Here is a 13,293-nt window from a genome sequence, read left to right as displayed (position 1 = left end):
ATTCCATAGAAGTCTGCCCAAAGTGCACCCTGTACCACCTACCCCCCATATCCAACACCCTACACCAGTAACCCTTCCTTGCCATTTTTGCCAAAAGAACATTCCCAACATTGCAGTTTTAACCACAGACCTTCAAATCCCCAGGGTTAACCTGCTCCTTCCTCCGACCCTCCCCCCAGTTCCCCCAGGATTGGCATCTCAGGGATAAGCCTCCCTGACACCAAGGGGTTATTACCAAGTGCCAACTAGCAATGCTTCTGGAAAAGGACCGTGACCAAAAGGGGTAAATGGTAAATACAAATGAGTTTTCAGGGCAAAGAGACTTTGAAGTGAGTTGGAAGATCATTCCAGAGGTTACACTTATGAAAGTCTCAGCAGACTCTCATTGACTGCCACAGGAGGTGATTCAAGCAGCTCCTGAGGCCTCTGGTGACATCCAGAAACTACAAGCAGGGCAAACAGCACTCGTTAGTGGGCCTTACTTTGGAATTTATCCTCCCCAGTGTAACAGAATTAGACTCATTTATAGGTTCTCTACACCTGGCTCTTCTACCCTTTTTATTTGAACCTATAATTAGCACTATACTTGATAAATATATGTCCCATGGACTTAAACCTTTGATCTGTCCATGTGCTAGTTGAGCCCAAAATTTCAGCAGAGTTGCAACAACTCTCCAGTACATTGGATTCACCCAGGACAACTAACAAGGAGAAGTGTATGGACGATGTCCATCCTAAGGTACAGCAAGTGTCTGGAACTGCAAGCAAGATAGTTCCATCCATCATCCCCATGGTCTCTAAGCTCCCTCTCAATTAGAAGCAGAGTGGGCATCACCATCCCCAAATCTTCAGGATTGGGGAATGAACAATGAACTAAAGTAGGCATGTTATTATTCTAACAATGGAAGAACTCTTATTATTGATATAAAGGCAGTAGTCACCAGAGGTTCTGAGGGGAGGGAGAGGGAAGAATAGATGTAATGTGGGGGCTTTTATGGGGCATTGGAATTGTCCTGCATGACATTGCGATGACAGATACAGGCCATTGTATATTTTGTCATAACTTACAAAATTGTGCAGGACAGACTGTAAACTATAATGTAAACTGTAGTCCATAGTTAATAGCAATGCTTCAATATGTGTTCACAAATTGCAACAAATGTACCACACTAATGAGGGATGTTGTTGATTTAAGAAAGTGTGGAAGGGGAGGGAGTGGGGCATATGGGAATCCCTTATATTTTTTTATGTAACATTTATATAATGTAAAGGTTCCTTAAAATAAAATAAAATAAAATTAATTAATTAAAAAATGAGGTAATAAAGTTATCTTTCATGATTTATAAACCGAGTTAATTTAGACATGAAATCTTTATTGTTCATGGGGAGGGTTTGGAACTTGATTTGATTCAAAGTAATGATTAATCTACCTTTTTAAATATTGCCTGCTGGTGACTTTCCCCTAAATAATATCTCACTTCATTATGTGAAACTGAGCTATTGTTTAAAGCAAATGGATTATTTATCAGAGTTAGTTACAGACCTGATATATATATATATATATATATATATATATATATATATATATATATATATATATATATATATATATATATAGAGAGAGAGAGAGAGAGAGAGAGAGAGAGAGAGAGAGAGTCTGGTTAATTTATGTTCTACTTCTAAGAACTTCTGAATTTGTTGGCCAGGTAAAAATCTAAATGATATTTATCTTAGACTCATACATAAATGGACAAAACTATGGTTAGATAGAAAATGTTTTTCTCTGTCAAGAAAATTAATAGAAATGGCTAAAGTTGAAAAGTAACCCTTAGAAATAATGGAAAAAATATTGACCTTAATTCAGTTATTCATTAGCCAAGTCCATACATCAATACTAATATCAAATGCTACAGTGTGTATTTAAATAAAAAGAGAGAAAGAGAGGAAAGAGAGCCCTATCTAGCATAATCTAAGCATGTTTCCCAAACAGAAATAATCAGGAAGGGTTGAGGAATAATGGACATCTCTCCTGTTTCAATTCAATTTTATATATGCTGTATATGTAACTTTTTATACAATGTAAACTTTTCCATCATTAAAAAATTCCTCAACCAACTTTGGGGCTTTCCAATTTGGGGGCAGCAGAATACAGGTAGCAGCAACCTGATCTCCACATCTCCTTCAGCTTTATCCTAGCCCCTTTGTGATATTACAAGGGACACCAGGAATTTTAAATAATTCTTACCACTATTTCTACTTCTTGAAATTCCTCCCATTGGCCTTGAAGCATGGAGCTAAAACAGTCCAAGCTTATAGTTTGTTGGAGGTAGATTATATAGATGGAGCATAAAAGAACCTATGAACCTATATGGTTTTATTGAAGAAGGGAAGAAAAGCAATTCCCATACCCACTGAGTATTTTCCCTACTTTTCATCTGGCAATACCAGAATGCCTTTATCTTTTATGTCTTTGGATTTATATGCTGAAGAAAGCAAATATGCCATCCTCATGGGGTTATACATTAGATGGTTATGGGGTTATACATTAGATAGTTATGTAACTAAGTTTATATTCCATTCTCACTTTTCTAACAGTGTTCAGTGCACTGGGAGAACAGGATGCTTACAGGATGTTTAAATGATAGGGAGGAGAGGGAAACAAGAGGAACAGCTCACATCAGTGGCAAAATAATAAAGCCTTGTGGGTGGCTGAAGAAAGTGGGATAGCTGAAGAGACAAGGAAGGCAACAAAGGTGAGCTGAATCAACTCCCTAGAAAAAAATGCTTACTTCCCAGCACTGTTGAGGATAGGCCAGTTTCAATGACCCATTGAAACTTTTTTCAGCTTCCACAGTCTGAGGCAGTAACTCTGTGTGGCTGTAACTGTTCTGGAATCTAAATATCTCACCAGTATAGCCTGGAATTCCTTTGGATTCTGGTGGGTCAGGACTGTCAAGACCAAATACTACTGAGGCTGAATTTCAACAACACTTTGCAATCCTAAAATAAAATACCATAAGAGATAAAAGTACAAACGGTTTTTATGTACTCATAGCTGCCATTTTAAGAGCATTTGGTAATCACCTAAAATCCCACTGCTTAATTTGATATATAGTATGTGGCATCTGTGTGGTCAATTAAAGCAAAATAGTACAAGTGGAAACCTTATATTTTTCCACAAATACAGATTCACACAGCATGTTTCCCTAACCTTTAACAAATATCATTTGTACTCACGAGGAGCCCCTTCAGCCATTTCAATAGCAGTGATTCCCACGGACCACACATCACTCTGCAAAAGAAAAGATGGCAAAAAATGTCGCTAAAAACTGGGAAATTGGTATTATTTAGAATCTCAAAATAATTTTTCGTTGGGGTGAGGTGTCAAGGTCTCAGCCATTTTATAGGTATTCTATAATGAAGCTCAATTTAAAAAGTGACACTCTAGGAAGATATTATCTGGGTTTGTAAGAAACCAATACTCACTATGCAACTAGCTGATGTGCAATGGGACTTAGTGTTAGGGCAAGTTCATATTGGATGTATCATTATTGTTGACTTAATTGAAATACCAAAATGAACTTTCCATAAAGAAATCCAATCATAAGATCTGCAAGTTGTGTGATATTGGGTAAATTATTTAACTCTTTGTGACTAAATTTTGCCTCATTTAAAGTGGGATGATTTTAGTACTGTCTCATAGGGCTGATATGAGATAAAATGAAATAATATATGTAAATAACTTTTAGTATTCCCTGGCATATGTTAAATTAAGTGTAGACTTAAAGGAAATCAACTTCACTACTATTAACTGTACTTTATTCTATAGAATGTGGGAAAAGTACTGGGATAGAGGTGCACTAGACATAACAAAGACCCCAAACAATTTAACTGAATTTTTAGAACACACTTTTTTGTTATCTGATGGCTTAAAAGGGTTGATGTGAAGGCTTAGGCTTCCTTTTAGTTACATGGTGCTAAGAAGTAAAAATAAATAACATATATCAGTGATGGAACTTTGAAGTTTGAAAAATAATTATACAGCTATAAAGCATTATTTTTATAGCAAACCACTTGAAGAATATTATGTTTCCTTATTCTCCATAGTTCCTAGTATAGGACTGGACATTTAATAGACACTCAGTAAATAATTATGTTGCCAGTCAAGAAGAGAGCATTTAAGGGAAAGAGAAAAGAGATGAAACAAATTAATCAGTTTCAAGTACTGAGTCTTAGGTTCCATGCAGAGAGACCACAATGAATTGTTTCAGTGGATTATTACATGGGGAATGAGTGAAGTTTTCCAGTCTATAGCAAATGGATAGTGTTCTTTCCACATCAACTTTTTGAAATATATATATATATGTGTGTGTGTGTGCGTGTGTATGTGTATTTTCCAGATTGTAGCTTCAGTGGAAATTTTAATAAATAGTATGAATGGTTATTTAATTTGTCTATTCAGTGATTTCTCCATGGTTTGGAAGTGAACCATGCCAAGGATTTTCTCCATTACCCTAAATAATCAAGTTATTATTTATTCTTTTTGGATTTAAATTACAGAGGGGATTATTAATAAGCTTTCTATTTATTCGTTTTAAGTTTACAGAGCCCTCGAACTCTGGAAGTTAAATTTCCATGTAAAGACACATAATTTTTACAAGTTGCTACAAACAACATGAAATAGACATTATTTCCCGAATCTGGATACCTTCAAATGGTCTACTTTGTCTAAGTTTTTAGAAATTATTATTTGTATGCATATAATCAAACCACATGTAGAAATAGAGGTATTTACTACTATGGTCTAATACTATTTAAATTTTCTATTTTATTATTTAAAATAAAATATGGTAAAAAATCCTTTCCAAACTTTGATTCTCACTATCTGAATTCACACTCACTCTGTAATCATAGGAGCGTCTGGGGTCCTCATCACAGTTAATCACTTCTGGTGCCATCCAGTATGGTGTCCCAATGAAGCTATTTCTCCTCCCATTTGTTCTGCTCACCTGGGCACTTACTCCAAAATCCACTGAAAATTCAGCATATGTGCAAAGAGTTAATAGGTAACAAAAGCACAAAAAGTTATTGCTTTAACTTGGAAAGCCAATACAAAAGCCACAATGGATAACAGATTTTCATTCTAGCCCAGCAAGCTTAACCATGAAGTTTACTCCAGAAAAAAGGAAAATAGGCTTATACTGCTATTTTTGTTGGAAAGAGACTCAGCAGTGCTATTATAAATCTATGCTAGTTTTGGCTGGATGTTTACCATTAATATTAAAATGAAGTCCATCAGTACACCGTGAAATTCTGAAGTGGTATCATATGTATTGTTTGGATATCCCACCAAGCTGGAGAAAGAAAAGCACTTTAAGTAGCATCTAAGAAATATAAAACCATTGGACTAAGTTTCTAGCAGTTGACTGGAAATATTCATTATGACATTACAATACTATCACATTGATGAAGAAAAATAAATGTTCTCATTTTATTATTGAGAATTTAGTTTAAATTCTTCTAGAAATCCTCTGAATCATATGTAAATATTTACTGTGGTGTCTATACCTTAACATTGCCTGTAAAATTTCAGTCTTCTATTCATCCATGAGATACATTATTAGAAAATAGTATAGCATGGTTTCTTCAGAAACAGACGGAAAAAAATGGCTAACTTAGAGTGGGGTTATTCAATCCACCAAAAAAATAAAGTTTTCTAATTTATAATGATTTCCAGGAATCTGGAGAATGGAGAATGGTGAAAAATCTGACTATAAAACATTTTTTAAGAGCTTAGGAGAAGAAATGAAAAAATAATAATTTTGGGCATTCTTTAAGGATGTATCTAACACGATGAAAAATATGCATAATATTATAAGGTCATCATTGGTTGTTGCACAATCTTATTTTGAGAGTAAGTTAAATCATTGTTCAGCATTCCAACCATCCCTAACCGGCAACTTTAAGGGTCAAGAAATACCTGTGAAGACAATAAGCTGATATATGGCATACATCCAGGGAAGAAAATGAAAGGAGAAAACAATGAAAGAGAGGTGAAAATAGAAGGAAAGGAAAAAAAGAAAGAAAAAAAGAGCTGAAATTAAGATAAAAACCTCAATTATGTTGTAATTTTACCTTTCCTTTAATGATCCAGGGACTAGAATACGGAGATCATTGACCAACTGCAACTGCAATACAAGCATTTTCCTGTCTCTTTCATCTCTGTCTCTCCCTTCAGCTGTCATTTGTCTGACTTCTGCAACCTTCTCCTTATAATATGTTGCTTAAAAAAATATTTTTTTTAGTTATTTGAGAAAACTACAACTAAATATATAAGGATAACGTGTAAAATAACCCTGATTAAATTATAATCATGGGAAGTGGACTTGGCCCAGTGGTTAGGGCGTCCGTCTACCATATTGGGGGTCCCGTGGTTCAAACCCCGGGCCTCCTTGACCCGTGTGGAGCTGGCCCACACGCAGTGCTGATGTGTGCAAGGTGTGCCCTGCCACGCAGGGGTGTCCCTGCATAAGGGAGCCCCACGCGCAAGGAGTGCACCCCATAAGGAGAGCTGCCCAGGAATGATGCCACACACACGGAGAGCTGACACAGCAAGATAACGCAACAAAAAGAAACACAGATTCGTGTGCCGCTGACAACAGAAGTGGAAAAAGAAGAACACACAGCAAATTGACACAGAGAACAGACAAACTGGGGGGGCGAGGAGGGCGAAGGGAGAGAAAAAAAATTATAATCAAATGCAAAAATTTCTCTCCTACAGAGTAAAGCAGATGAGCACATGAGCTTTAGTGCATGGATTTTGTGACAGATAATTTCAGTGGCTTTTCACTTACTTCCAATTTCTCCTCTGTGTTGCAAATGATTGGGTTGGCCAGCAGCTTAGCGCAAGTATGAGGGAGTGTTGTTCTATATTATAACATAGTATTTAGCTTTGTGATGACCATTTGAATATGAAATCTATTGCCCCCTATGTATTCTAACAGTTTTTTAAAATTATGCTTTTAAGAAAGTGTTAAGAAATTGTTCTTGAAAGTGTCTTTGTAGATTTTAGATGCAAAAGATATAAATCACTTCCTTGAAATTATTTTTTAAATTATTTCAAGAATAATTACTATTCCTGTGTTTCTTCCACAAATATTCAGTTGAAAAATGTCCTCAATGAATGAATAAAAACTCCACTCTGGTTCTATTTGTAAAGCAGGATAATGAGAAATAATTAAGGTCATATTTGAAACATGTTAGGAAAGAGTTGCTGTAATTTAAAAAAGAATAAATGCAGGGTATGATACCTGATTTATGTTATCAATGAGGTTAGTTGCTGTAGCAGTGTGATATTATTTATGAAATCCAAAAAGAAATACAGATTGTTTGTAAACTGGTAAGTTCCTCAGGCATGATAACCATTTTATTGAATTAGATTTAGTTGAGATGTCGAGTCTCATCCCCCTTGGGGATAAAGCAGATGCCCATATGGAAATAAACACACAGAGAAAAAGAACAAAGAGGAAAAGAGATAGCTCATTAGATACGGCAGAAGCTATGGGAAGAGAGATGACCCCAGTGGTCTACAGCTGACCATGTGAAGAGACTTGAGCAGCTAAGCCTGGAAAGAAATGAAACCCAGGGAGAGAGATTGAGCCTTATATCAGCCTACAGCTGAGACTGGAAGAAGCTGGGATCACAGAGTCTTAAAGGAAGAAGGAAGGCTGAACCCATGCAGATGTCATCAACCATCTTGCTCCAACATGTGGTCAATAACTTTGGGTGAGAAAGTACCTCTTATGGTACCCTAAGTTGGAGTCTTTAGGGCCTTGTGACTGTAAGCTTCTACCCCAAATAAATATCCTTTATAAAATGCAACAGAGTTCTGGTACTTTGCATCAGCATCTCTTTCTCTGACTAATATAGTTGTCATTGCATCATACTGTCATTATTCATACGATATTATTTAAGAATCAGCCAAAAATATTTATTTTAAATGTTTAAGGATACAAACATGCTCCTGTGATGGAATATGTGTGGGCATTTTCAAATACATTTTGCCACTCTAAATCCTGTAATAGAAAGCCAGGGAATTTCTGGTCTTTGATTTCTAATTCTGAATTTCCTATGGATATTATTGAAGCATCATTTCTGATTGATAGCATTTCTCTAAATATTTGAGGGAAAATCCTAAATAAGCAGTCCATCTTTAAGTAATTTTAAAGCTCTCTGATATTCTTGGGAAAGCACGTCTCTGTGATGCTGTAGAAATATCTTTTTTTTTTGCATCCTCATCCACCAGACAGAAATTGTGCATATGGTAAGTACTCAGTTCAATTGTTGCAATAAATAAAATAGCTATACTTAATAAAGGGTCAAAAATGACTAAAAAATATAAGGTTTTATATAAATTAATATGCAATATAATTAATTCATATATTAGTTATACTTAAAAGTTATTTTTATCTACATGATTTCAAAGAAGTGACTAGGTACGTCCTCTTTCTCTTGCTCCACCTCCTATCGCAAACAAATTTTCAAGTTTTGACAGGCTTTGCAGACAGGGAAGACACAGGAAATATGTAGAAGATACCGGCCATGACATGAAAGAAAGCACAGCTATTTTAAAGTAGTTTTCTTCATTGAAATATTTTGGAACTCATTTAAAATATTTTGAGAATAAACTTACCTAGTTTTACTTCAGCATTATGAGTCAGTAGCACATTCTGACCTTTGATATCCCGATGAATTACTCGGTGTGCATGAAGGTGCACTAAACCCTGGATATACATATAAATTAAAAATAAAAGTCACATTAGTATATGTTATTCCTCTTTTCTGACACTGTTCTTAGTACTTTTGGAGAAATTTTTGGTAAGAAAAGTGACCTAGGTTTGAGTTTTCAGATGAAATCCTTTCTTTAGGCTGGAATTACTACAACCAATTCTCAGAAATACCACTTTTGGCTATAGAGAAAGGAAAAGAAATCAGGACAACCATGAAAGAAAATGAACACCAAAAAGTAGTGTTTGTATACATTGGGCCACTTTAACTTCCTGTCTAGCCTCCATATTTCCAACTAAACATAAGAGTAAAGTCCTGGACATCTTAAATAGCTCAGCTCAGCCATAGTTCTGCTCTGTTCTTCATTCAGCCATTTGTTTAATCCAAATGTTTTAACCCAGACTTGTGGGAATGGAGGAACGTGGAAATTCATTTAAAGCATTTGCAATGTATTGGCTTACCTCACTGACTCCAGCCCATCCATTACTAAATGTAACCCGTGACCTGGTATGCAATGTTAGACTGCAATGAGATCTCTCTAGACACTTACTGGTGATTAATAATTGTAGTAACAACAAAGAGAGCTAATATTTATTTAGCTCTTTTCCTTTGCCAGGCACTGTACTATATGCATTACATGGAATAAATTATTAAACCCTCATAGCAATCTTTTGAGGAGGGTACTAATGTCACCTTATATTTCAGATGAGGAAAGAAAGACAAAGAAAGTAAGTAAGTGACTCAAAGTCACACAGTTAATGGATAGTGAAACCAGAATTCAAACTCAGTTCAGAGTTGGCATTCTTACTCATTATACTATTATCACAAATGATTTTAAACAAGATGGGAGGAAAGGCATTGTGATATTGCATGAATGCAGTTATTGAGTTCTGTTAATATCCTTCTTGGGTGTCACTAAACACTTCAGCCGCATAAAAACTTGAGTTTGTTTGATCAAGTAGATTTTTGCCTTCACACAATTTGGTGTTAGAGTAAAGATATTTAAAAGCAGAGAAGTATTCATGGGAGGTTGTCTGTCTGTAAAAACGTTTTGGATATTTTCTGTTCATTTTGTAAACCAGTGACTTCTCCCACTTCACTTTCATTTTAATTACTGACAGTGTTATAATTTTTAATAATCTTAAAAAAAATCATAAGAACTTAGTAAATACTTCCAAGTGGTTATTTCTGTGATTCACTGACTACAATAGTGTAACACTGACAGTGCCATTAAAAGGTATGATTTGGAAGGGTCTAATTACCCATTTGTGGCATGGTTGTCGGTTTTGGTTTGTATTCTAGTCAGTGTAGACCCATTGTAAGTAAGATCTCTTCAAGATGTTACTGCAGTTAGATGTGGCCTAACTGAATCAGTTTGAGCTTTAATCTGGAAAATTGAAGTCCTTTATAAGCATAGTGAAAGTCAAATTCAGAGAGAAGCCGTGGCAAGCAAGAAGCTGGAAGTTAACAGAAGCCAGAAGAAAACTGAGAAGAAGCTGCCATGTGCATTGCCATGTAATGGAAAAGTCAAAGACCAAGGATTGCCAGCAGCCAGCCCCAGAATGCCACAGTCTTCTGGAAGAAAGTATCACTTTGCTGATTCCTTGATTTTTAATTTCTCTTGGCTTCAAAACTGTGAGCCAATAAATCCCCATTGTTTAAGCAAAGCCATTATATGGTATTTGTTTTAGCAGCTGGAGCAAAGCACTAGTTTACATTCTGTCTGAAAATCTGCTTGCTACAAAGCTTTCTGGTCAGTTCAGAAACCCTGCTCCAGAGGTTATGTTGATAATATTTGATCCATAATAATCAGACATGAGCAGGTACAAGGTAAATTTTATATATTACTCTCAGATTAGTTCAAATCCAGGGGAGAATGACCATATGAAGACTCACCTGCAGAATTTCTCGGCAGATATAAGCAATCCATTCTTCTTTTAAACTCTGATTTCTGGTCATGTTGACTACATCAGTGACTGAACCTGCTGCACATAACTCCATCACCATCTGCAAAGAAGCCAGAAAAGTACTAAGAATTAAAAAGTAATTCTCTGAAAATATCTGGAGAGTTTTAGTCCATATAGCTATATGGGCTAAAACACACAAATCTGACTTAATTTTCTGATGGAAGCCTCCAAAGCCTACTAGAATCAGAAAGAATTGGAGTAAAATAAAACCTTTCCAGAGTGAGGAAAGCCAAGTACCAGAAGTATTTAACCAAGAGGTAGAATTTGGGCTAAGCATTTTTGGATGGGTAATACTGGAAAAGAGGAGAAGGAAGACCATTCAGTTTATGGAAAACAAAATAAGAACATGCCCTTAGAAAGAAACTTGTGCAGGGGACAACTCTGAGTGGTGAATATAATAGAAAGAAAAGGATAGATAAGGAGACAGTTTTACTTGGAGGTAGAGAGGCAGGTTATGGAGGACCTCAATATTTAGACTAGGTTTTTTTGCTTTTGTTTTTATGTTCAAATTCCAGACTATTTTTCCCTAAGGACTGGCAAGCTACAACTCCAAGGGAGGAATTATCAACTATATTCCTGTGGATAATTCTTTCCAAATGGGATTACTATTAAGGCATGCCCATTTTAAGGCTAAAATAATTGACATCAACTTTTCAGATTATACTTTGTTTTATTAATAAAATAAATTAGTCAGAAAATCTATATTTGCTACCAGTGACTTGGGTGCCCAAATCATTTTTTATCTTCAAGAACTGAATTTCCTTCCAGACAATATTAACTAACTAGAGGACTGACCTACATGATTGAAAACATAACTATTATGGTCAACCTAGCTTTTAATAGGTACCTAGCCTTTAAACATAGGTTTATGCAATATTTCCTATGTCAAAAATACATTATCAATAGAACAAAACATGTATTCTTTTTTTAAACTGTTTGTGATGGTCACATTTCTGTGTCAACTTGGCTAGGTTATGGTGTCTAGTTGCTTCTTTAAGCAAGCCTGATTGGTACTGTGAGGGTATTTTGTATATTTTAATCAAGTCAGTTAATTGCATCTATAGATGATTATATCTTCAATCAATAAAGGAGGCTATCTTCAGCAATGAGAAAAGTCTCATCCTTTCTTTTCAGAAAACTAACCCTCCCCAATATATAATTTTTCACAACTGATAAAGTTGCATTTCGTCCACCTGAGCACACTCTCACCAGAAAGAATTGGTCAAGCAAAACCAACAATACAGATAAATTTCAAAAGGATAATTTTCATATGAGGAATTAAGGATTGACTATACGCAAATGGGTACAGCATATGTGTTGTGGTAGAGGAAGTAAAGGGGCCTCCCTTGAAACATGAAAAACTGAATTAAAACCATTCATAGAATCTAGAATATACGTTACCAAGGGCTGGGGTAGGGGTAGAGAATAGGGAGATAATGCTTAAACTATACAGAATTTCTGTTTGGGTCGATTATAAAGCTTTGGAAATGTCTGGTAGTGATGGTAACACAACATTGCGAATATCATTAAAAGAACTGAATTATGTATGCAAATGTGATTCAAAGGGGAAATTTTAGGTCATATATATTTTATTAGAATAAAAATTTAAAGAAAAAACATGACTGTACAATACAGTAAACACTATTGTAAATGATGGATTATAGTTAACAGTGCAATTATAAAAATGTTTTTTCATGAATTATAATAAATGTACCATACTAATGCAAAGTGTTAATAGGATGGTATATGGGAAAAACAACATGCAATAATGTAAATGATGGACTGTAATTAATAGTACAAATATACTATTTTTTTATCAATTGTAACAAAGGTACTACACTAATGCAAAGTGTTAGTAATAGGGAGGAATGTGGGAATGCTGCATATTTATGTGATTTTTATATAAACTTACGACTTCTCTAATTAAAAAACTTTTTAAAAATTCAGTAAGAAGTATCCTGAAAAATCTTGCCAATATTCCCCGATCAGAAAATTTCTGCTGTAAATGTAGGGAGTTCTGGATCATTTCTTTGTTTTTAAGCATAGTGCCTTGCATATATTCATAAACGGTTATTAGTTAGCCATTTTCTTCCCATTTGTTGCCTTGATTTACATAGATAAGAAAGTGTGAATGGGTGTACGAAAACACTTACTTCCACAAGTAATTTATGCATTAAGTGCCTTTTAATCTTTCAGACCTCAGTTCAAGATTAATTTACCCACATAGAACCATGTCATTTGCTTTCTGACCAATTACATATTCTTCAGTGTGACTATTTGATTAATATTGGTCTGCATGAACAGATTTGTTACCTCCATTGTGCCTGCGACATGTCTATTCAGCTTACCATTGTATTCCATGGATCTAGCAAAATTCCTGGCATGTAGATGATGTTCAATAAATATAATATTGAAAGACTGAATGGATTGAGTACTATTAATGTATACCTAATGAGGATACCTAAACATATATCATAGTTTGCCATATTGTCAAAAGGAAAATCTTACAAGTAAAAATAAATGAAAAGACAGATTGGAT

General features: G+C 35.1%; 1 protein-coding gene across 1 annotated transcript in view; it reads right to left on the bottom strand.

Moving 5' to 3' along the window:
- Positions 1-13,293, bottom strand: part of NRK (Nik related kinase) — a 295,895-nt gene that overhangs the window by 88,745 nt on the left and 193,857 nt on the right. Inside the window, 4 exon segments of the mRNA XM_058291117.1 lie at positions 3,238-3,292; positions 4,902-5,032; positions 8,693-8,783; positions 10,684-10,794. Of these exon segments, the coding sequence (XP_058147100.1) occupies positions 3,238-3,292; positions 4,902-5,032; positions 8,693-8,783; positions 10,684-10,794 (388 nt within the window).

This window comes from Dasypus novemcinctus, chromosome X (assembly GCF_030445035.2).
Source record: "Dasypus novemcinctus isolate mDasNov1 chromosome X, mDasNov1.1.hap2, whole genome shotgun sequence".
Taxonomy (NCBI): Eukaryota; Metazoa; Chordata; class Mammalia; order Cingulata; family Dasypodidae; genus Dasypus; species Dasypus novemcinctus.
This window is presented reverse-complemented; position numbering and strand designations above follow the sequence as displayed.